The sequence below is a fragment of the Drosophila subobscura genome, chromosome E, assembly GCF_008121235.1.
Source record: "Drosophila subobscura isolate 14011-0131.10 chromosome E, UCBerk_Dsub_1.0, whole genome shotgun sequence".
Classification (NCBI taxonomy): domain Eukaryota; kingdom Metazoa; phylum Arthropoda; class Insecta; order Diptera; family Drosophilidae; genus Drosophila; species Drosophila subobscura.
Window position 1 is genome coordinate 6,165,264 of NC_048531.1, and position 21,380 is coordinate 6,186,643.

At 46.6% G+C, this 21,380-nt stretch overlaps 5 protein-coding genes across 7 annotated transcripts in view; 3 read left to right on the forward strand and 2 right to left on the reverse strand.

The window, feature by feature from the left end:
• Positions 1-1,820: 1,820 nt before the first annotated feature.
• On the reverse strand, positions 1,821-5,061 carry LOC117892329. The gene is given in 2 exon segments (XM_034798482.1): positions 1,821-4,755; positions 4,757-5,061. Coding segments are annotated over 2 exon segments (2,475 nt in total). The 5' UTR covers positions 4,874-5,061; the 3' UTR covers positions 1,821-2,397.
• A 302-nt stretch (positions 5,062-5,363) lies between these two features.
• LOC117892335 (geminin) lies at positions 5,364-6,244 on the forward strand. The gene has a single exon (XM_034798487.1). The coding sequence runs from the start codon at positions 5,489-5,491 to the stop codon at positions 6,047-6,049; it is 561 nt and encodes a 186-aa protein (XP_034654378.1). The 5' UTR covers positions 5,364-5,488; the 3' UTR covers positions 6,050-6,244.
• A 28-nt stretch (positions 6,245-6,272) lies between these two features.
• On the reverse strand, positions 6,273-8,339 carry LOC117892330 (zinc finger protein 271). The gene is given in 6 exon segments (XM_034798483.1): positions 6,273-6,391; positions 6,454-6,594; positions 6,596-7,010; positions 7,070-7,459; positions 7,525-8,173; positions 8,235-8,339. Coding segments are annotated over 6 exon segments (1,656 nt in total). The 5' UTR covers positions 8,242-8,339; the 3' UTR covers positions 6,273-6,337.
• Positions 8,340-9,598: 1,259 nt separating this feature from the next.
• On the forward strand, positions 9,599-9,973 carry LOC117892631. The gene has a single exon (XM_034798983.1). The coding sequence runs from the start codon at positions 9,599-9,601 to the stop codon at positions 9,971-9,973; it is 375 nt and encodes a 124-aa protein (XP_034654874.1).
• A 768-nt stretch (positions 9,974-10,741) lies between these two features.
• LOC117890489 (ion transport peptide) overlaps positions 10,742-21,380 on the forward strand; it is a 32,171-nt gene continuing 21,532 nt past the window's right edge. Inside the window, exon 1 of one of the 3 annotated variants that reach the window (XR_004648581.1) lies at positions 10,742-10,855. The gene's annotated coding sequence lies outside the window, so the exon portion shown is untranslated. Of the gene's footprint in view, positions 10,856-13,785; positions 14,252-18,480; positions 18,774-21,380 lie in introns of those variants that run through there. The other 2 variants (XR_004648582.1, XR_004648580.1) reach the window with 2 other exon arrangements.

Sequence of the window (21,380 nt, forward strand, 5' to 3'; positions counted from 1 at the left end):
CTGACTTCTGTTCGCCTGGTACTTGGTCTGAAAATGTTCCTGTTTTCGGCCAGGAAACAGGAAACAGGAAAATTTTCAGACAAAGTACCAGGCGAACAGAAGTCAGCAGAAGGTTACTGGTTTCCATGTTTTTTTCACACAAGTTACCTTCTGCTGACTTCTGTTCGCCTGGTACTTTGTCTGAAAATGTTCCTGTTTTCGGCCAGGAAACAGGAAACAGGAAAATTTTTCAGACAAAGTACCAGGCGAACAGAAGTCAGCAGAAGGCAACTGGTTTCCATGTTTTTTCACACAAGTTTCCTTCTGCTGACTTCTGTTCGCCTGGTACTTGGTCTGAAAATTTTCCTGTTTTCGGCCAGGAAACAGGAAACAGGAAAATTTTCAGACAAAGTACCAGGCGAACAGAAGTCAGCAGAAGGCCACTGGTTTCCATGTTTTTTCACACAAGTTACCTTCTGCTGACTTCTGTTCGCCTGGGACTTTGTCTGAAAATTTTCCTGTTTCCTGTTTCCTGGCCGAAAACAGGAACATTTTCAGACAAAGTACAAGGCGAACAGAAGTCAGCAGAAGGAAACTGGTTTCCATGGAAACCAGTAACCTTCTGCTGACTTCTGTTCGCCTGGTACTTTGTCTGAAAATTTTCCTGTTTCCTGTTTCCTGGCCGAAAACAGGAACATTTTCAGACCAAGTACCAGGCGAACAGAAGTCAGCAGAAGGAAACTTGTGTGAAAAAACATGGAAACCAGTTACCTTCTACTGACTTCTGTTCGCCTGGTACTTGGTCTGAAAATTTTCCAGTTTTCGGCCATTTCAGTGAAGCAATTTCAAAAGTTCACAGATCCACAGTTCACCAACACAGATCGGCCAATTCTCGAACTACGTTATTTTAGTTCCAGAAATGACCGTCTTAATCGCGTGGGCGCCACTGTGCAAAGAGGTGACTGTCAAAATTTGACAAAAATAACAGGAGAGATTTGTTTTGTTGTTTTCTCCTTTATTTGTAGTCCGTCCAGGATGTGCCACGCCCCCTCGTGATCGGCACAATGTCCTGGATCCTTTGCAACCAGTTCGGGTGCAAGGACATTAAGGATAATGCCATTTTCACGTTGTTTTTTCTTTTTAATCTCTACAAGGCTATAGCTCAGCTGTTTCCTGTCGAAAAAGGACATGTCACGCCTCCTCGGGATCGGGAAAATGTCCCGGATCACTTCGGGTGCTAGGACATTAAGGATAATGCCATTTGAATATTGTTTTTCTATATAATCCCCTTAAACGCTATAACTCGTCTGTTTCCTGTCGGATCAGGACATGGCATGCCTCCTGGCGAAGGTACGAGTCTCCTGTATCGCTTGAGTCCATCAAGGACCACAAGGACTGCAGGATATGGCTGTCCTACGCTATTTTGTAATTGGGAACTTTTCAGCCTGAAAGTATGCTATACTTTTGAGAACAAAAGCAGCCCCCAAAAGATACTTCAGTTTATTGGCCTCTGCCCCTGACACGTCTCTGCCACTGCCTCTGCCGCGACTCTGCCCTGACTCTGCAGTGTGTGTTTCTAGGGGAGGGTGGCGAGCTAAAGGAGCGTGTTGGCGTGAGTAGTGTTGTTGATGTAGATGACAGATGAAGAAAAAATGTAAAATTTGACAAATAACCGCTAAGTTGCAGATGTAGTACTGAGTGCCGGGTATAAAAGTTGTGACGCGTAAGAAGCGTCTCACACATCCCTTCTCGTTTATTTAATAGTACTAATCAGTTTTTGATATGTTATGCGAAGCCAAAAAGCGTAGTTCCCACCCGACCCCAAAATATCTGTGGGGGGATGGCGTGTGTAGGCCGAGTATAATGTTACATTCGATTATTATATAGCATTAAAACTTATTCAACTTAATTTGGTTTTCTTTTCAACAACGAGGCGCCTAAATGAGTTAACAATATCAATTTTGTATAATTCGTATAAAAGCGTTTCTGTAAATTTTCCATAATTGAGCATATTCGTGTGTAGCATATAGAGACAGACATTCATCATCAATTCACAACAGTAATTGTAATACTAGGAGGCGCTCCCTTAAATGGAACTGGATATGATTCGTTATTCGCGTGTACCTATGACAAAGCTGGATCAACATATAAGGCTAGACATCATATAAACTAGGTGCAACGTTGGGTAAGCGTATTTCATACATGGATAAAATCAAATACAATAAAGTGCAGGCTGATGAAATCAGCTCTGATTCATCATCAAACAACACAAAGCTGGGGAGATCACAATCACAAGATAGTCTATAACATAAATTAAGCGATACTTTAAACAATTAATTAGGCATCTTTCCACAGCGGCACGTGGTAAAGATATTCCTTGCTGTGGATGGACACTCAAGTGCATGATCTGCGGCGTGTCTAAGGCTGCGGCGATGGAGAGTTCCTTTGCAGGACATTGTTCAGACGCATTTTCAGCGGCGAAAAGTCAATTCTCTTGAAACGCGGCAGCGATGCAAACTTTTTCATGCCACCACCAGGCGGCTGGAGTTCATTGGACGTGGCCACCGACTGTGTCATGGGCTGCAGCTGCTGCTGCTGATGGACCACTGGCTTGCTCTTGTTCGGGGAATTGCCAAACTTTGCAAGCGTGGCATACTTCTGGAGCAACCGTGTTGCCTGCTCGGCTGCCTGATAGTGGTTCTCGTACTCATCCTCCAGCCGCGGCTGGACAATGCCCCCGTTCATGCTGGGAGATCTATGCTGGACCGGGGATTCTTCCTTAGTGGACTGGCCGTCATCGAATTTGAAATCAATATTCTTGAGCATGGTTAGGTGCAGGAGCTCCTCCTCTATTCCTTCGATATTATTGTTATTGTGATTGTTGTTGTTTGTGCTATTGGGGCGCTTGACCGGATGTGTCACGGCATAGACCCCCTCGGAGATCTTGTGGGCGGCAGTCTTCTTTGTTGAGATTTTAGTCTTGTTGGTTGATGATGCTGATGCTGATGAGGATGTGCTGTTGGCCTTTTGGCGCTGCTCGATGATTTGCTGTGGCGACGATATGTAGAGATTCTCCTTGCGCTCGCGACGCAGCTTGGAACTAACAAGATGCCTCAGACTTGGGCCATGATCGGTGGGACTGCGTCGCTTGGACTTGAGAGTGTCGCAGCTGTTTGGATAGTAGGAGGGCACCTTGTCGTCTACGCTTATGATGGACTTCCTGGGCGTCTGGTAGTAGTTCTCCTCCTCCTCCTCCTGATAGCTGTGCTTCTCCTTGGGCGTTCCCTTTTGCGGCAAGGCTGGCAAAGGAGATTCGGTGGGTGTGCTGGTGCTGAGGCCAATGCCATGAGGCTGCGCCTCCAGCTCCTGGGCGGCCTTGACGGCCAACAGATTCTCATACAAATGCTCGGCAAAGCCGGACGTCGCTGCTGCTGTGGTGCTGTTCAAGGAGCTGCCGTGCATGGCCTCGTAAATGTCACTCTCATTGGCGGTCGGCGCCACCAGTGTTTTGGTGGGTTGGTCCTCCGTGTTGCAGCTGCTGGTGGAAGAGCAATAGGAGCCCGTGGAATATCCAGACGAGGTGGATGCGGTGCTTCCACTCGGTTGCGGCGGCACCTCCTTCTCTATAATCTTCACAATGGGCGCCATCACACAGTATCCGGTGAGATCGTCCACCATGATCTTATTCTTCTTCACCTGATTGCTGTGCGGCACTGCTCCATGAGAGCCGATCAGATTAATGGTTGACGAATTGCATGCGGAAAAGTTAAAGTTATTCGGCAGCTGCTCCGATACATTCAAGCTCTCCAGGGAGCCAGATTTGCTGAGGTGCCTCGTGATCTGGGCGACCAGCTGATCCCGGGAGATTGGTTCGATGGCCGACTCATCCAGGCTGATGTTCAGCTCAACGCTCGACTCGTGGCTTTGCGTGAAAATGTCCTCCCCGAAGGTGTCCAGAAAGTTGAGCTTCGAAAGGTCGGGACTCGAGAAGCTATTACGCTGGGATTTGCTCAGCTGGGAAGTGCGCTTCAAGGGCAGCGCCATCTCTGGTGTCGGAGCATTCTCGTACAGCGGCAACTGGTCGTCCTTCGGCTGCTGAACGGGCTCACTTACACTGCCCGCGCGTTTCTGGCGCGTACCTCCAAAGAAGTTGTCCAACATATTCTTGTATTTCTTCTTCTTGGCCAGCTCCACCTCGGGATTGGTGCAGGATCGCGGAATGTCGCCCAGTGGAGAGCACTCAAAGGTGTTTATGCGCTTGCGATATGGGTGTGTGGGCAGGGGAGGCGGCGAAGGCGTCTCCATGACCGACGGCTTCATCTCCTCGTATATGCCCGAGGCAATGGAGGCGCGCGATATTCGGCTTCCGTCAAAGATTTCCTCATAGATCTGCGAGACACGCGCCGAGAACTGGCTGATGTCCAAGGAATCTGGCAGAGTTGGCAGAGGCCCCAGGGCACCAGGACCCCTACTCATTCGGCGCTGCTCCAGGAAAACCTGTCGGTATAGCTCCAGATTCTTGATGGACTTCTTCATCCACTTCATGTGGCGCCGACAGGACATCTCCGTTTCCAGGGCAAAGTAAATGAAGCACTCGCGCCGATTTTGGGTCCAAAACAGCCCGTACGAGTGCTGCTTGGTCCGTGAGGTGGCCAAGCTGATGCTGACCCCGGGCACATTTACCGAGACACTCAGCGCTTTGGAAGATGCTGGCGGATCTTCTGCCTCCGCAGCAGATCCTTGAAATGTGAGGCGCAGGAAGCAGGGCACACACTTGAATGGCCTCGATTTTCACTTGGCATCGAGTCCAGGTCTTATAGCGCAGCGCCATTGCGCGCTTATCGTGTGTATCCAACTTGACGTCCATGCACATGGAAATCTCGTTGTGGTCCATCTTGACCGCCGTTTGACTGTTCTGTGCTATGGGCGCAGGATGGTGTTGTGCGGGTGGGTGTGCGTCGAGTGAAATAAAAAGGTGAACGATTTAATTACGCTATTTGTAGGATTTACATGTTTTTTTTTCGAATGGGCGGAGTCCGAAGGATGTACATTGCAGTGTGACCGCGGATTTACCGATAAAATATATACCCTATCCTTGTCAAGATATACTGTAAATATACCGATGAAAATTATATTCCTCCATTTTGATATTCTGTTTAATATTACCAGCAGTTTAACACTCTCAGCTTTGAAACAACAATTTTAGCCAGTTGATGAGTTAATTCTCTACAATGCTGGTACCAACCACTACCCTATTACAAATCTAATTTAATAGATGCATGAAATTTAGATTGTTTGGTTCTCAATCATATCAATATCGATATTCTTGTGCGACTGTTTTACAACACTTATATCGATACGTATTTATGCAACCCTAGCTACAGCATTTTTGGCGGCCATTACAACGTGAGATTTGGCGGAGAAAATTAATGCGTAAACAAAACGGCAAGCAAACAGCACACTCGCTTGCTTAAACATTAAGAAATAAGTAAAACGAAAAGCATTGAAGATGTCTACGGGAGCTGCAAGAGTCTACATCCAAGTCGAAAGCGAGGCCGAGCAGCAGGAGCATCTGAAGCACCAACGCAAGACCCTGAAGCCGCTGCACGGCAACGTCAACGATAAGGAGAATCTGTCGGGACGCGCCTCCATCGTGGATCAACTTAGTCGCTTGAAGGCCGGCGTCCCAGTTACGCCCAGCACCAAGTACGGCAAACGCAAATGCGTGGACACCGCAACAGCTGCAACATCGACGAAGGACGCCGATACACAGACCGAGAAGTCGCAGAACGACGCTGACAAACCCATCACAGCTGAAGATCTCACCAGCGAGTGTGAGCCCGGGGAGAGCTACTACAAATTGTTGGCAGAACAGCGGCGCGTCGCTTTGGAGGACTCGCTGACGGAGAACCGACATCTGCATGAACGCATCGAGGGACTGGAGGAGGAGATGGACACAATGCGTCAGGAACTAGACGAGGCAAAGAATCTGGTAGAGGTGCTCAAGGAAATCTGTGACGAGGACACCAGCGAGGTGGAGGAGGAAGAGACAGCAGCCGCTCAGAAATAAATGCCTGCCCATGCTCACCTGTTTTGTTTATTTAAAATTATACAATTAGTTGTAGTTACACAATTCCTTCATTTTATAATTTATCCCTGTATGTACCCTAACCCAACGGACTGGTCTCAGTGAAAGCCAGCAATATATTTACCTGTTAATCGCTAGTTATGATGTTCCCCAATAAAAGTTTATTTGCTAACCTGAGCTGCGGTTGATTGTAACAGTTGCCAAATAAACGATTCTCTTTATGTTTATTCAGTAGGAAAATACAAACATCTACAAATCATGATAAGCCATTTATTTCAGCCAATCACTGATGATCTCTTCGCTGTCGAAGTTGTCTACATCGAACTGACAGGGAGGAAAAGTTCTTAATAATTGGGAAAATACAATTTGGGCCCAGCTGTGCTTACCTCAACGGCCTCCTGGTAGGTGGGCACGCTGCCACTGACGTCCACGTCGTTTACCACCGCATTCATGTATGCAGCATCTGCCTCTGCTGCTGCTATGCGTATTGCCGCCTCAGAGTCGTCTGCCTCGGCCACTTGTGGGCTCCTTAAGGGAAGTTTGCTCATTCTTCTGTGCATCGGAACCCAACACCTTTCCGTGAGCCGATTTTAGGTGCTGGCGCAGCGCATAAGCGCGCGAGTACTCTGCCCCGCACTCACTGCAAGAGCACTTGCCACCAGCTAGAATCTTGATAGATTCGTCTCCCTTTTCAGCAGACACAACCACAGTGGCACTTTTGCTGCCTTTATCATTCTTGTGCGTTTTCATGTGATTGTTGACGGCATACAGCGAGGCAAAGGGTCGATTGCAAATCTCACACTCGAATGGCTTGGTGTGCGAATTCCTATGGCCGTTCAACTGCACCGATGTACGGAAGGACTTGGAGCATATATCACAGGAAAACTGACGCTCAGCGCCATGGGTGAGGAGGTGATGGGCGTAATTTGACTGCAATTTAAAACTACAACAAAGGGATATTTATTTCATGACCATTTTGAATGCGTTTCTATTGGCACTCACCGCTTATTGCAGACAATGCACACGTACGGCCGAATGTCTGTGTGGGAGCGCAGATGCAGGGTGAGAGAGTACGAGACGCGAAACGTTTTGCCGCACGCCTCGCAGCGGTAGGGTTTCTCTCCTGTGTGAATTCGTTCGTGTTTGACCTTCTCGAATGGGCGGTAGAACACCTTGTCGCAGTACTGGCATGGAAATTGTGCTTTACTCTTGTCCACGGGCCCCTTTTTCGACGCCGCAGCAGAAGGTTCCGCTTGCTTCTTCTGATGCATCTTCAAATGCAATTGGTAGTTGGTGGAGGTTTCGAATTGGCGATTGCAAGTGCTGCACACAAACTTGCTCGGCGCCTCAACGTGCATCTTCTGGTGAATCGTCTTGAGGCCGTAATCAAACCTGAAAGCAGATGGTACAGTGTGGGTGGTAAACAGACGTTATCTTGGCTTATCGGTGACACTCACTCTCTTTGACAGATCTCGCAGAAAAACAGATCCAGTTCGCTATACTCCTGATGAGCGCCCACGGGAAGGGCATCCTGAATCCGCTTCGGCTTGCGCTCGTCGTGTATGCGCATGTGGAACTTGAGACTCTTTTGCGCATTGAAAATGGTATTGCAAACTTTGCAAATAAACTTGGGACTATCTCCGTTAGGGCCTGCTGTTGCTCCGGCACCAGGAACTTTGCGTCGGACGGGCTGCTTGGACATGGTAGCCTTTTGGCTGGCTCCATTGCTAGTCCCTTCTGGGGGGCACACATGATTTTCAGCACTGCTGTGGCTCTCGTATATGATGTGGCAATCAAAGCAAAAGTAACGTTCCGACTCTGCATCGACGCGATCGCCATCCACCACGTCCCACAGGGGCACATCCGCCTCCACTATTTCCTCCTCCTCTTTCTCTTCCTCAACCAAATCCATATCTTCTATGCATTCAACGCCAATGCCGCTGAGGCAGCTGCCACAGCGATGGTCCTCCTCGTAAGCCTCTTCTGTCGCGTATACATTCCTACAAAAGTTACAAAGGAATGCAGACTCCTGGACAGTCAGGTGTTCGTTATTGTCTTCCACGTGCATCGAGGCATTTGCTGCTGGGTCACCACTTTTGATGGAGTCTAAATGGCAGGAATGGAATTGTACTGTGTGTGTCATGGGACTGCGGCAGCTTATACTCACACGACATGGCATTATTTCGCAAATAACAAATTAAAATATACAAAAATTAATTTATTTACAGCTGTGACCTCGGAATTATCGATAGCAGAAAATCGGAAATATACCAAAAATATACAGTAGTCTTTAATCATATTCCTCGATTTTGATGTTCTATTTAATATTACTAGCTACCTAGAAGTCTCCGTGCTAAAACTATAATTTTATCCGATTTATCAATCAATTCTCCACAAGATTGGCTAGTTTACATGACTTCCTAAGTTTAAAACTAGAAAGGTCAACCAACAAAAAGAGCATAACACGTTACATGATGGGTAATGGATTGATATCAAGGCCCATACAAATTATGTTGCCAACGGTAAAACACGTAAGTGGGGATGGAATAAAGACGCATTGGAATCGATAGAGAAATATCCCTTCAAAAGAGAGAGAAAATTCCCTTTGGAAAAGAGAGAAACTCCTCCATGGAGTTTATGCTAATGGGAGTTTGGATACCCTATATTATTGAATATACCTATAAAATGAAAATTATTGGACTTATTAAATATACCATTATATACCGATATGACTAGAAAATTATGATAAGAAAATTCCCGAGCAAGAAGTGCGTATGGTTGCTGATTTTTGCACTGTGTCAAAAGCTGACTGCTATACCTATTAACCGCAAATGGTCACCCTGTATACCAGTGCGGCTGATCCTCAGAAATATTTTATATATCACAATATCGATACCTAATAGAGTCATATCGATGGGAAGCGGTTAAAATCTAAAAAGTAAAATCGGAGTTAAATTAATATTAAACCTCCGAAATTTAAAACCACTCCAATTCAATTGTTTGTTGTTGTACGTGGAACATGAAAGACATTTGTGCGGCCTAATAAAACATTTGAAACTTGTATTTCCGCCCTGGGCTTCAGCCAGCTAACAAAATCCAGAAATTATGTCAACTCTCGCTGGAACACATTAAGCATGCGAATGCGGGAGAGAATACAGACGTCATGCCTGATTTGGATCTGGCGGGTCGCCATCTGAATGCCAACTCGGATGGCTGGCTACTTTGGAGCGATCATGAATAAAAGTTGGGTAGAATTACGACTAGGAAAACCCTGCCCTGCCGCATAATTGTGAATTCTACACTTACACATGGGGAATTCTGCCGACGATGCAGCAACAACAATCACATGGAATACCGCCAGGCCTGCCGCCACCTTCCGCCTGGCTACTCGGCTGCAGAGCCTCGATCGATCGATCGAATTTAATTTGAATAAAAGCTCTCAGAGATCGAACAGCAAGTGGTGCATGCCAATGAGCCTCGGTGGCCACCATAAATACTTTGCGACATTCTGTGGCCTCCACACTTCACACAATGGATCCTCGCAAGAGCTATCTGCTGCTCCTGTCCACGGCAGTCTTTCTGACACTCTGCGCCCTAGCCACGTCCACGCCCACTCTCGGCAAGTCCAAGGAAATCGCCCTGAAGCCGATCAACCTACCGGATCCGAGCCAACTTCTATCGACTTTGTCATCGAAGCTTGTCAAGCCGAAGCCCGCCCTTCCGGATCCTAAGCAGCTGCTGGCGGGCCTATCCTCCAAGTTTGTTAAGCCAAAGCCCGTCTTTGTTAAGCCCGTCATCGTGAAGCCCGTTGTTGTGATCAAGCCGGTGCTTGTCGGTGGTGGTGGCGGAGGGGGTGGACACGGCCACGGACATCACGGACATCATGGCAAAAATAAGTTCTTTTGAAATTAAAGCTTTAATTTTAGAAATGTAAAATTAAGACTACGAACTCCGAATTAAATTAGTTTAAAATGTAAAAGTAATGTTATCATTGGGCTTGGATCCAAGAGAATATTCCTAAGAAAAGGAACAACAATTAGGTCTCAAAAACTGACCTGCATCATTCATTCATTCATTCAGCTGGCTGATGATTGAAAAGTGAAAGGGCGGCTCCCATAAGCGCATCTCGATGTGCATAATCATCTGTGCCTAATGACGGCCTTTGTGTGCAAATTAACAGGCGTTGCTGACAGCAGCATCCATCCTGTCAGCCCACAGGACGTATGCGCAATTGCAATTGAATGGGAATGGAAATGGAAATGGTAGTCGGGAATGGTTGAAGGACAGCGCTCGGCGGGCGACACACATTAATACACAGCTGCGGGCCGAGTGGCGATACGAGTGGCAGCGCATTTTAATCAAGCTAATCATAATCATATGACCATAACAGACACTTACTCACTTGGCTACAGCCACTCGCAGATGTAGCCCCATAATTTATACAGTTATCTTTTCTTGTCTTGGGGCCCTTTGTAATCAGCAGCAGCAGAGTTAGAGCCAATACAAACCGCGTGTTATGCAAAATACAACACCCAGCAACCCCAAGCCACGACCCCACAAACCCCAAACCCCAAACCCTAAGCACAGCCGCAACCCAGCCACGCCCATGGCAGCCCTAGCATCCGATGGATGCAAAAGGGGTATAAAAGCCAGTTGGCCAGAAGTTTTGCAAACATTTTGACACCGTTTGCGGACTCCGTCAGAGTTTTGTGCTAGAAGATACATTGATACTTGCAGCAAATATTTGCAAAAAGTGAACGCGCAGCTAGCTAAGGGCTCTTCAGAATGGTGAGTAGAGAGGGGCTGGATCGAGATCTCAATCGAGCGGGTTGATCGGGGACTGCGGTTACAGAACCCCATCGATTGAACCCCCTCGATCGTTTGTGGTTGCATCGAGATTGGGCTGTGGGTTTGGTGTTAGTTTTATGTGTTTGTGTTGGTGTTTGTGCGGCGGCTGCTGCTGCTGCTGCTTTTGGCAATTATTTCTAAGCTGGCGTCGGCTGGACTGGATCTATTTTTAGATTTAGCTTCAATTACATCGCCACTAGAAACGAGTTTAGCCGCCAAAGCAGTGCCAGAGGAAAAGCCATTCAATCGGCCGTTTGGCAATTGAAAATGCTTTTTGAAAATGCTATTTATGCACAGGTCGGGTCGCGCGCTGCAAAGGCAGGCGGGCAGGCAGGCAGGCATCAGTTGTTGTTTCTTAAGTGGCCATCACGAGTCCGAGTCACGAACCCAGATGTGTCCAAAGAGATACAGTTATTCTCTCCTGCACCGCTTTGCTCACCCTCACCCTGCAGATCGTTTTTCGCTGTGTCTGACCTTTGCGTTTCTCCAGCTCTCGCAGCTCGCAGCTCGCCGTGAAAGTGCTCCCGTCCCGTCACGTCCCGGCTTGTGTTTGGCATTTCCTAACAATGTGCCTAAGTCTAAGTCTAAGTCTATTCTCTTTTATCATTTGCGTGTGCGCTGCCCATTTAGATCTGAAAGCTGGCAATTAGCCACTCTGTCCGCCCCGGCCTGAGTTCCAGCACCAGTCCCGCCTCTTGTCTTTCTCCGTCTTGGATTTGCTTTGCTCGTGCAGCTTTGTCTGCCGCTCGCTCAAAGTCAATCTTCTGTGCAGCATTTTCATAAGATTGCACAACAGCCTGAGCCCAGGTACAGTTCTCAGCACCGTTCTCAGGAATCAAATCGTTCATCACTGAATCATATGTGTGCTCCATATTACAAGTTTGTTGACACCCCGTCATGTCGTATACGTAATATTTGTATTACAAACAATATCTGAATATGCAATGCATAAAAAAAGGCATTATATATATATTTATATATTAAGTTTCAGGGGGTTGAGTGAAGAGTGGGGCTGGTTGGATGAATTACGAGCCGCGGGGCAGAGCGCAAGCGCACAATGATCGTAAATCTAATTGTGAACAAGCAAGCCTACATTGTTCGTACTCTGCCATAGCTATAGACTACTACTACTACAGCTACTGATGCTGCTACTACTATGTGGTATATTGAGTCTCGATCTGTCGCTGGCCCTGCGGGTGCTGCGGGCGGAACGGACAGAGCGGACAGAGCGGACAGAACGGACAGAACGGAAACGGGCAATAATTTGCGACGCAAACGTTTTACACACGCTTTACAGCGCATTTACGAGTACCTACTTACCCATGGAGATCGAGATATCCACTGGAGCGGAGCAACTCGAATTCCTTGCGGAGTATCGTGTGGGAGGAGCAACTCACATGGAGCGATTTTCTTTCAGCTCGTGATGCTCGCGGTGATTCTTTCTCCTGAGCGCATGACTTATGGTCACATTCTTCAATTTCAATTTCAATGAGTGTTTTTGTTTGTTTGTTTGTGTGTTTGTGTGACACGGTAAGCCCAGCGTCAGTGGCCAGGGGCGTCGTCGCAACGCCGAGTGCAACGACAGGGGGGCCAAGCACTGCGATAACCCAAGCAGCGACCATGACTGCAGGCGATCGCTTTTTGGGCTGGGGGACATGGATATGGCTGGGCTGACTTATCACCCTCTGGCTACTTCCTTTGTTCGTCTAAAGACCCCATTAGAGGCGCTTGTCTCCGCCAGCGCGTTGAGCGTTGAGCGTGGGATGTGGGACGAGAGGGAGGGTGGGGGGTCTGATTTGGGGCCGCATTGTCTGAGAGACACACATACAAAAGCGACGAACACGAAACAAAACGAAATAAACCGCTGGCACATGCGTGCTTTTCGAGCAAGAAACATTCTATATGCAGGCGAGGGTTGATTCAAGAGTTCTTCACAAATGGCAGGCATAAATATTAAGCGTGGGATGCAATTGTATTTGAGATTTGTTGGCAATAGTTGCACAAGAGATGTGATCGTTGATTGTTCTAACCCATGCACTAAGCTATGTTTTCTACAATCAACCCTCGTCGCCTCACTTATGTGGATGTATGTATGCTACGCTGTGTGTGTGTCTCTGTGCGATGTGCATGGGCTCTGGGCAGAACGGTCCCCAGCATTTTGACATTTGAGTTTTGCAGTTAGTCTGCTTTCGCTTCTCTTTGCGGCTTGGGGTTTTTCCTAGTTCCACTCACTGGCTGGCTGTCCCGTTCGACAATCCTTAACTTCGGTGCACTTATTCGCGATCGTGTCGTCTAGTGTCCATTGCCATGAATAGCATATGGAAAGATATTTACTAGACACAGTGCTGGTGCATATTGTATTTATTTTGTGCAGGGTGAATATTTTGGAAAATTACCCAGAATCGTGTATATCCACATGTATATGTGAATAATCGGTGTGAACGTGAGAATTGTGCGGCCCCTGCCGATGCCGATGCCGCTGACGCCGAGTGTCAATTATGTGGAAATATATTTACAAAGATATATTCAAATATACATACATACATGAGAGTACATATGTACGTACGTGTGTTTGTTAGTGTGTGTGTGTTTGTGTCTGATTCCCTCCTGGCACTGAATGTCACTAAATGCGCCCGCCCGCCCCCACAACAGGCCGCCTCTTAATCGCATCTGACAGAAAGAGCGAAAGCGAGTGCAAGTGAGAGCGAGAGAGAGAGAGAGAGAGAGAGAGTGTGTGTAAGTGAGTGAGAGTGTCTGTCTGCTGTGTGTGCGTGTGTGGTTGGTTGTGGTGCGTGTAGATCAGTCGCGCCCCCCTTTGCCATCCCCCCCAAGCCCACCACCGCCAACACTCAACAAACAATTTTCATTTATTGCTCCTCCAAGCGGCAATTTTGCTTTGGCTCGTCTCTACGCTGCCCTGTCTCCTGTCTGCACCCCCTCCTACCCCACCCAAAAGCCACGCACAAACAAACCGACAGCAGATAAAGAGCAGAGAGAGAGCGAAAGAACAAGAGAAAGAGAGCTAAAGTGATCCGCAGTAAGCGTGAGCGTGAGCGTGAGAGACAACGGTGGGTTGCATAGATAGTGTGCCCTGGCCACGCCCCCCTATGACGCCTCTTTGGCGTTATCAGCGCACACATAAAGACCTGACCAAAATCCACACAAAATGGCGATGAACCCGAGTGCCAGAGAAACACCGCAACAGGCCTGAATCCGCAACAGCCGCTGGATCGGCGCAACCACCGACCCACCCCCGGGAGGAGCAGCGATCGAGCGACAAGCAATCGAAAAGTTTAGAGCCCAAAGCTCGCAGCGAATACGAAACAAGCGCCTAAGGTAAGCGGAGAACAAAACAGATTCAATAAGGAACAACAATTCTGGAATTAGTTTGTGTTCCTTAACCATAAAGATATATAATTCTCGAGTATCAATCAGCGTTTATCAATCTGTACGCTTCGATTCGATCTCCCGGCTGAGCTAGCCTTTCTTCCATGTTTGCATATAATTTTAGCGATCTCACACCCTTTTTACAAGTTCAGTCTGTCCCACTTTGAGGTTAATAACATCGGGTCTGGGTCTGGGTGTCTGAGGCCATGTACTATACGATTAATTCGTAAATATACTCGTACGTAGTCGCTGTCGCTGTAGGTGTCGCTGTCGGTGTCGGTGTCGGTGTGGTGGCCCTGTCCCAGTCCCTGGCCCTGGCCCTGCATTGTACGCGGTAGTACCTCAACTCAAATGACAAACACACAGAAATTTGTGTGAAAAAGAAATTGTTACAAGGTCAATATACTACTCGTAAATAGTTTGAGCGAACGTTGGGATTATTATTTACATATTTATGTACATATGTAAGTGTCCACTTACAAGCGTTCTCCTCTCATGTCACTAGTTTCCATTTAGTTATTACATTTTGGTTCCCTTTTATTATGGTAAATTCTAATGTTTATTTTTATTAGCGCTTATTTTGATGTAGTTGAAGTTGCCGCAGCGCCTGTCGTCTGTTTGGGTGTGTGTGTGCGAGTCAAGATTCTCTGGCGGCAATTTCCGGTTCCGTTAATTAAATCTGTAATGGGTGTTCCAACACCACCATAACCATCACCATTTGCGTATGTGTTTCATTCAATTTACGCTCATTGATCAGCTTCTGTGCGTGGGAAACCAGCAGCCATTGCCGCTGCCTCTGCCATTGATCATTCTCTTAGAGCAGAACTGCAGAGAACGCAGCATAAGAGAATGGAATGGCACAGGCAGTCAGCATTTCCTGTGGAAGTCTCTTAAGCGGAATGAGTTGTCTCTTTTAGTAGTCTAAAGATTGTGACCTATCCCTCTAAAAACTGAACTAAAAATCCATGAAATGAATTTTCTCCATCAAATTTCATGTTGCATACCATGCGGAGCGTGGAATTGTTTTTATGGGAATTTTCCTCACCGTTTATAGGTGGATATGATTCATCTAAGCCTCTACTAACACACGGCTTATAGCAGCAAGTATTATTAAGTGGATCAGTTGATGTCTGCGACCCGTCGAGCAAGTTACATGTAAGAGGATTGCCCATAACGGGAATTACCATTAATTCATTTGAAAAGGAATATTATTTCTATAAATGTGAGAGGAATCCCTGAAGATTAAATTTTATCCATGCATCGGATGGCCTTTCCTTTGCCCCCAGCTTACTCCCGTGAGGGGATATACTTTCCTGGAGTGACTCAGCGCTGCTCAGAATAAGTACAAGTACTAACCCCCCTCCGTACCCCCTATTGCTACCACTGAATTATGCAAATTAGCCGAGAAACGACTAACGACCAACGACCAACGACCAACGACACACAACAGGAGCGATAACTCAATATGGCAGTGACCAAATTGGGGCATTAATTGGATTCGGTTCTGTTTAATAATATTATTAGCGTCGCGTTGCTGGACGGGGGAATGTCCAGTGAGTGGCGGGGTAGCTAGAAGTTTCTCATAATGAATTACGAGACATCAGATCAAACGGGAATCCAATGTAATCTTTAGTGGTAATTGACTGTCGGAGTGACGACGATCTCGCTGCCTGGCGACTCGTGCAACTCAATTGTCTAATTGGGCTGGAATCTTTTTGACGCTAGCCTGGAAAGGGTGCAAAGTACTACTGCCACCTGTGTACAGTTCCGGGTGGCACGCGAAACTGCCCCGTCACTGTTCGTCTGAGTTTTTGGCCAATTTTCCCAATTGTCCCGCCAGAGACAATTGTGGGAGAGTGGGAGATTGTTCTGCAATTACGGGTCGGGTCGGTCGCTCACAGATAATTGCATTGATTAGCAATCGAATAAATAAATGATTAATAATAACAAGAGGGTAAATCCCTTTCCCAAAACCCCCACACCCTCACCCACAGAGAACAGTTACAGAGCAACAAGTGAAAGAGAGCGCGCGCAGCAGTCAAACGGATCACTTACACACACAGCGAGAGAGCGAGAGAGAGAGAGGGAGAGATACTTGGCCGTATCTGTGAGTCGCTGAGAGTCGCTCTGGTGGTGGTGCTGCTGCTGCTGCTGCTGCTGCTGCTGCTGCTGCTTCTGCTTCTGGCTCTGCTCGCTTATAATACAATGTTACCGCCAAACGCCGCGTAGTCCTTAAAGACGCAGCAACAAGTAAACATCGAGCAAACAGCTTGAACACAAATCCAGATACAGATACAGTTTCCGAATACAATTCCGATTCAGTTTCCGATTCCGTTTACCATTTGTGCGGCGGCAAGTAAATAAGCATCGAGTGCCCATTGAAATAATTCTCTGCAGAGCAGCACACAGAGAGCGTACAGAAGAGCGCGAAAGAGTGTGAGTGAGAGTGGGTTGAAAAGGTGAAATAATCGACAAACGTTTTTTCACGTGGAACCTGTAGAACGCGTGCCCCAGCGACTGCACCATGCGGTGCCGGTCACCGAAAAACCGAAAAAGCCACAACCGAAATTACGAAAATGTAATAAAAGTTTAAACATTTAAACCGAAAAAACTGAAACTGAAACTCGATTTTGGGAGCAGCTTTCAAGATTGCCAGCAATTACACAAAAATTACGACTAAATGTTTAAAATAAAAAAGATCGAATTGAAGCGAGTGTTGTGTGCGTGTGTGTGGAGTGGAAAATAACCGCGCTAATTCGCGTTAAATTATGGAAAAATTGGGAACAATCGTGGTTGAGTTGATGCACTTGATGCAGCGATTAGGCAAGCGAGTGAGCCCACCGCTTGGGCCATGTCCCCCCTGTCTCTTATCGGATCCGTTCGCTTTAAACTGTAATCTTTCGAACGAACAAACGAGCGACGCACCGACCGGCCGTTTGTCTGTCCGCGTGTCCCACTGCTGACCGAATTGCCATAAGGCTAAAAACGGGAACGGAACGGAGCTACCTGCGGCATCATCTTGGTCTCTCTCGCATATCAGTGCTGGCCCTTGCTGCTGCTGTTGCTGCTGCTGTTGCTGCTGCTGCTGCTCTTGTTTTTGTTGGTTTTGCGCATTGATGTTGCCACCTTGCAGCAGCTACAGATACAGCTTCAGCTACACACAGATACTCCCTGCCATTCCTGTGTGTTTGTGTGTAGTTTCGGACCTTTTTGTTTCATTCTGTGTGTTGTGTTGTTGTCAAGGGTGCGGCAGAACAACTTTCGTTGATATTCGATCGATATTGATCCGCGCTGATGATGTCATAAGTGATGCCACGCAGCCCCGAAACAGGGACAAGGGTCCGCTGGAGCCTCTGCCTGTTTGTTGCTGTTTTTTGTGTGTTTTCTTTTGGTATTGATGGAATAATTTATTGGAATGTCTTGGGCATTTCCTCGAAAACATCAAAATCGCTGGCGCGGCATCTCTATTGCTGCTGCTGCTTCTCCGCACACAATTGTGCGTGTGCAACAGGAAATATTTATGTATTTGTATGTACATATGTATACCTTATGTTATATACAATTTGTACATACATTATATATTCCATATCCCATGTGCATTTGTATGCTGGGTATTTACATTTTGCGTGCAAACACTTCCGACATTTTAAATGCAGCAAACGAAGCGATCGAACCGGCTAAATAAATCAACATCAACGGCGGCAATGGCAACAACTGCACTGCCGCATGGACATGGCAGCCACAGTGGCAGCCAGCAGCCAGCCGCGAGCCGCCAGCCGTCTCCTCTCCCTGTCCCTGTCCCCGTCGCCGTCCCCGTACCCCATTTGGCCACTCAATGCATATTAAATGATTTTAATCAACAAAGTCGACGGCAACGACAGCAGCAGCAACATTAATAACAATAAATGACAATCAGCGATCGGGCGGTAGTATAACAAATGCCATTTAGCACATGAGCATCTGAGCTGCACATTTATTTATACTGCTTAAATGTTCTCAAATTGGAACCCGATACACAGATACACCCAGCGAGGCAAATTAAATGTAAAACAGGGCACTTGAATCAGTGCCTTAATCGGTTTCGGTGATTGATGCAAATGAATTGAAATTGAAGAATTATTTTGTAATATTTTAGATAAAACCCCAAAACAAGCAACTGCGGCAAAAGCAACTTAAATAGAAACATAAATATATGAAAGAGAAAAGAAAAGAAAACTAAATGCAAACATAAAGAAACAAAAACTGTGTTATATACAAAGTACTTAAACAGCAAACAAACGAAAGTACTTAAGCAAACATTACACTCCAGCATTATACAATAATTGGAAAAGCAAACAGGCAAACAAATAAACAAACAAATAAACTTCTCGCTCTCAAAGAGATCTGAGAACCAATAGAAAAACTCCAACCTCAAACAAATCATCACAGACAGAGATTACACCCAACGGACATGAAGAAGCTGTCACTAAATGTGAGTATCAATCGGGTTGACATCAACATTCTGTATGGGCCGGGGATGGGTAATGCCAACAACATGTTGTGGCATAATGAAATGCACTTTTCAAGTTCAGAAAAACGGAATACTGGAATTCTGGGTGCGAGGGGGAAGCGTGGGGCTGCGAGGGAGCAGCGTGTCATGTTAATGAACTTGAAAAGAAAAGACAAGCAACCCAAGCGATCGGGAGAGTCAGAGTCAGAGGCAGAGGCAGAGGCAATGATGAAGCTGCCTCTGGCTCTCCCTCGATGACTGTTGAAGTTATTCTGGATGCGATGTGAAACCGAAAGCAATTGCAACAGGCTGCAGCCTGAAAGGCCAGCCATAGTACGTTAAATGGAGCCATAGAGATAGAGCTACCCATTCAGATCACGCAATTGATTCGCGATTGGTGTCTGACAAATCAATAGTCGAGGAAATAAAGCAAAGAAAGAGCCTAGAGATGATTCTTAGAGTTCATCAGTAGGAGCGAAGGATCTTGAATGGGTCAATGGATATGGATTGACCTTCGCCTTAGCGATTGGCCAGTCCAATGGTCTGAAGTGGCTCTAATTGAATTCGGCGATAAATCACTGCCACGCGCCACCTCTGCCGCACACAGCAGATCCTCCTCCCGCCCCATTGGCTCTCGAGAGTGCTTGGCTAATTGAAAAGCAATTGTGGGGCGCACTCAGCTATGCTGTATGTACAGATGTGTGTGGGTGGTTGAGTGGATGCGATGCGATGCGCACTCTACAGATACAGATCCGACTTTGATGTTGGCAATTCAAGAGGCGACTGCTGCGGCTGCTGCTGCGGCAGTCATTGGCCATATATCATACATACAATATGCACATGTTTTTTTTTTGTATTTGCCATGCAAATAAATATATGTACAACACACACACACACACACACACATATACATATGTACAATACTTTAAGAGGCTTACATATGTTTCGTGTCTGTTCTGCCGGATTGTCATTTGGCTTATTTCCTGCAGGTTCAATGCCCCAAAAACTCACTCGATGCTCACTCGATGGCTTTCGTTTTTTGTTTGTTCATTTAAATGTTTTATTTATTGGCTTGCTGGCTGAGGAGTTGCATCTGTTTCTGTTTCTGTTTCTGTTACTTGAGCAGCAATCACTTAATGACTCAATCCGAAAATAATGACTAAAAGGGGTTACCGGGGGGTGCATTATGTTGGCCAATACACATTGAAATTGGCTGATGCAACCATCGAACGGCCAGCAATAATCCATTTTATGGCCTGTCTGCAAAATAGAAATTAATTTTTCGCCTTTTATGGAGCCACACCCCGCCGTCAGAGGCAGCTCCCAACCAGATATTAAATACGGTATATCCACAATTATTATTTATACTCTCGTTTATGCTGAGCAAATCAATTATTGCTGGCCATAAATATCGTCAAATAATTAATGGGTTCTTATGTCAGCGCATAAAATGCGTAATTAGCCATGAAAATGAATATATAATTGACAAAATGCCATTAAAAGTTCACAATAAGCAATGGCCACATGCAAGGAGTATTTAACGACAGCCGCAAAACGGGGGCCCGTCGATATATCGAAGATAAAAGAGTGTATGGGGATCTCCTCCTCCGTCTCCACGCCGCGCACTCGACAGGTTACCAAATAAGTACAATATCCGATGTCGATGTCGATGTCGATGCCAATCCAGAGCTGTAGCTGAAGCTGAAGCTGAAGCCGGTGTGTTTGGGGCAACATTTACAAATGTTAATGATTGATTTTGTGTCATGTAATCGACATAATAGGCTAAGCAGCAGCTGGCAGGGGCATGCCTGGGGGGTAAGGTGAGCGCAAACTAGTTTTCAGGCATTTATCCAATTTAATTGACGTCAGGCCACCACCAGCAGCAGCAGCACCACTCGGATAACCACTCGGACAACCACTTGAAGCGTCGTCACACACAATTTCTTCCGTCCTTGGCCGTACGTGGCAGCGGCAATGTTGCTGCTGCAATTCCAATTCCAATTCCAATGGCTGCTGTTAAGTCGAGTTGTAAATGACCTTATTGGATCCAAGTGAATTGGCCAATACTCCGCAAACACACACACACACACACACACACACACACACGTACTCGTACCAGCTCCCAAGGAATGTGGAAAAAGCCCCAAAATTGAAAGATTCTCATGATTCTCATTGTGGCTGTGGCATTTCTCGCATTCTTGGAATCCACGAGCCGCTTGTTTTTGCAAATAACTTTCTATACTCTTGCCAAACGGGGTATGGTTGGTTCGATCCCATATCATAATTAATTCTTACTTTCTGCTCGAAAGTTCGAGTAGGGAATCGGAGGGAACCTCATGCTTCGGTTCATGCAGAGCCTCTCCTTCTGCATCAGTGTTCTTGCGCACATCTGCTTGAGTCCAGCCACATGCCGCATTCCACATTAGCTTATTGGATATTCTCCCATGCCGCACTGCAATTGGTGCCTTTCCACTTTGCGAGTGCCTTCGCAGAGTGACTCATTTCCGCCAGCCGCCTGACAAATGTGGAATGAACATTACATATATAAATGCTACACAATATATATTCTGGCACTCGCACAAATACTTT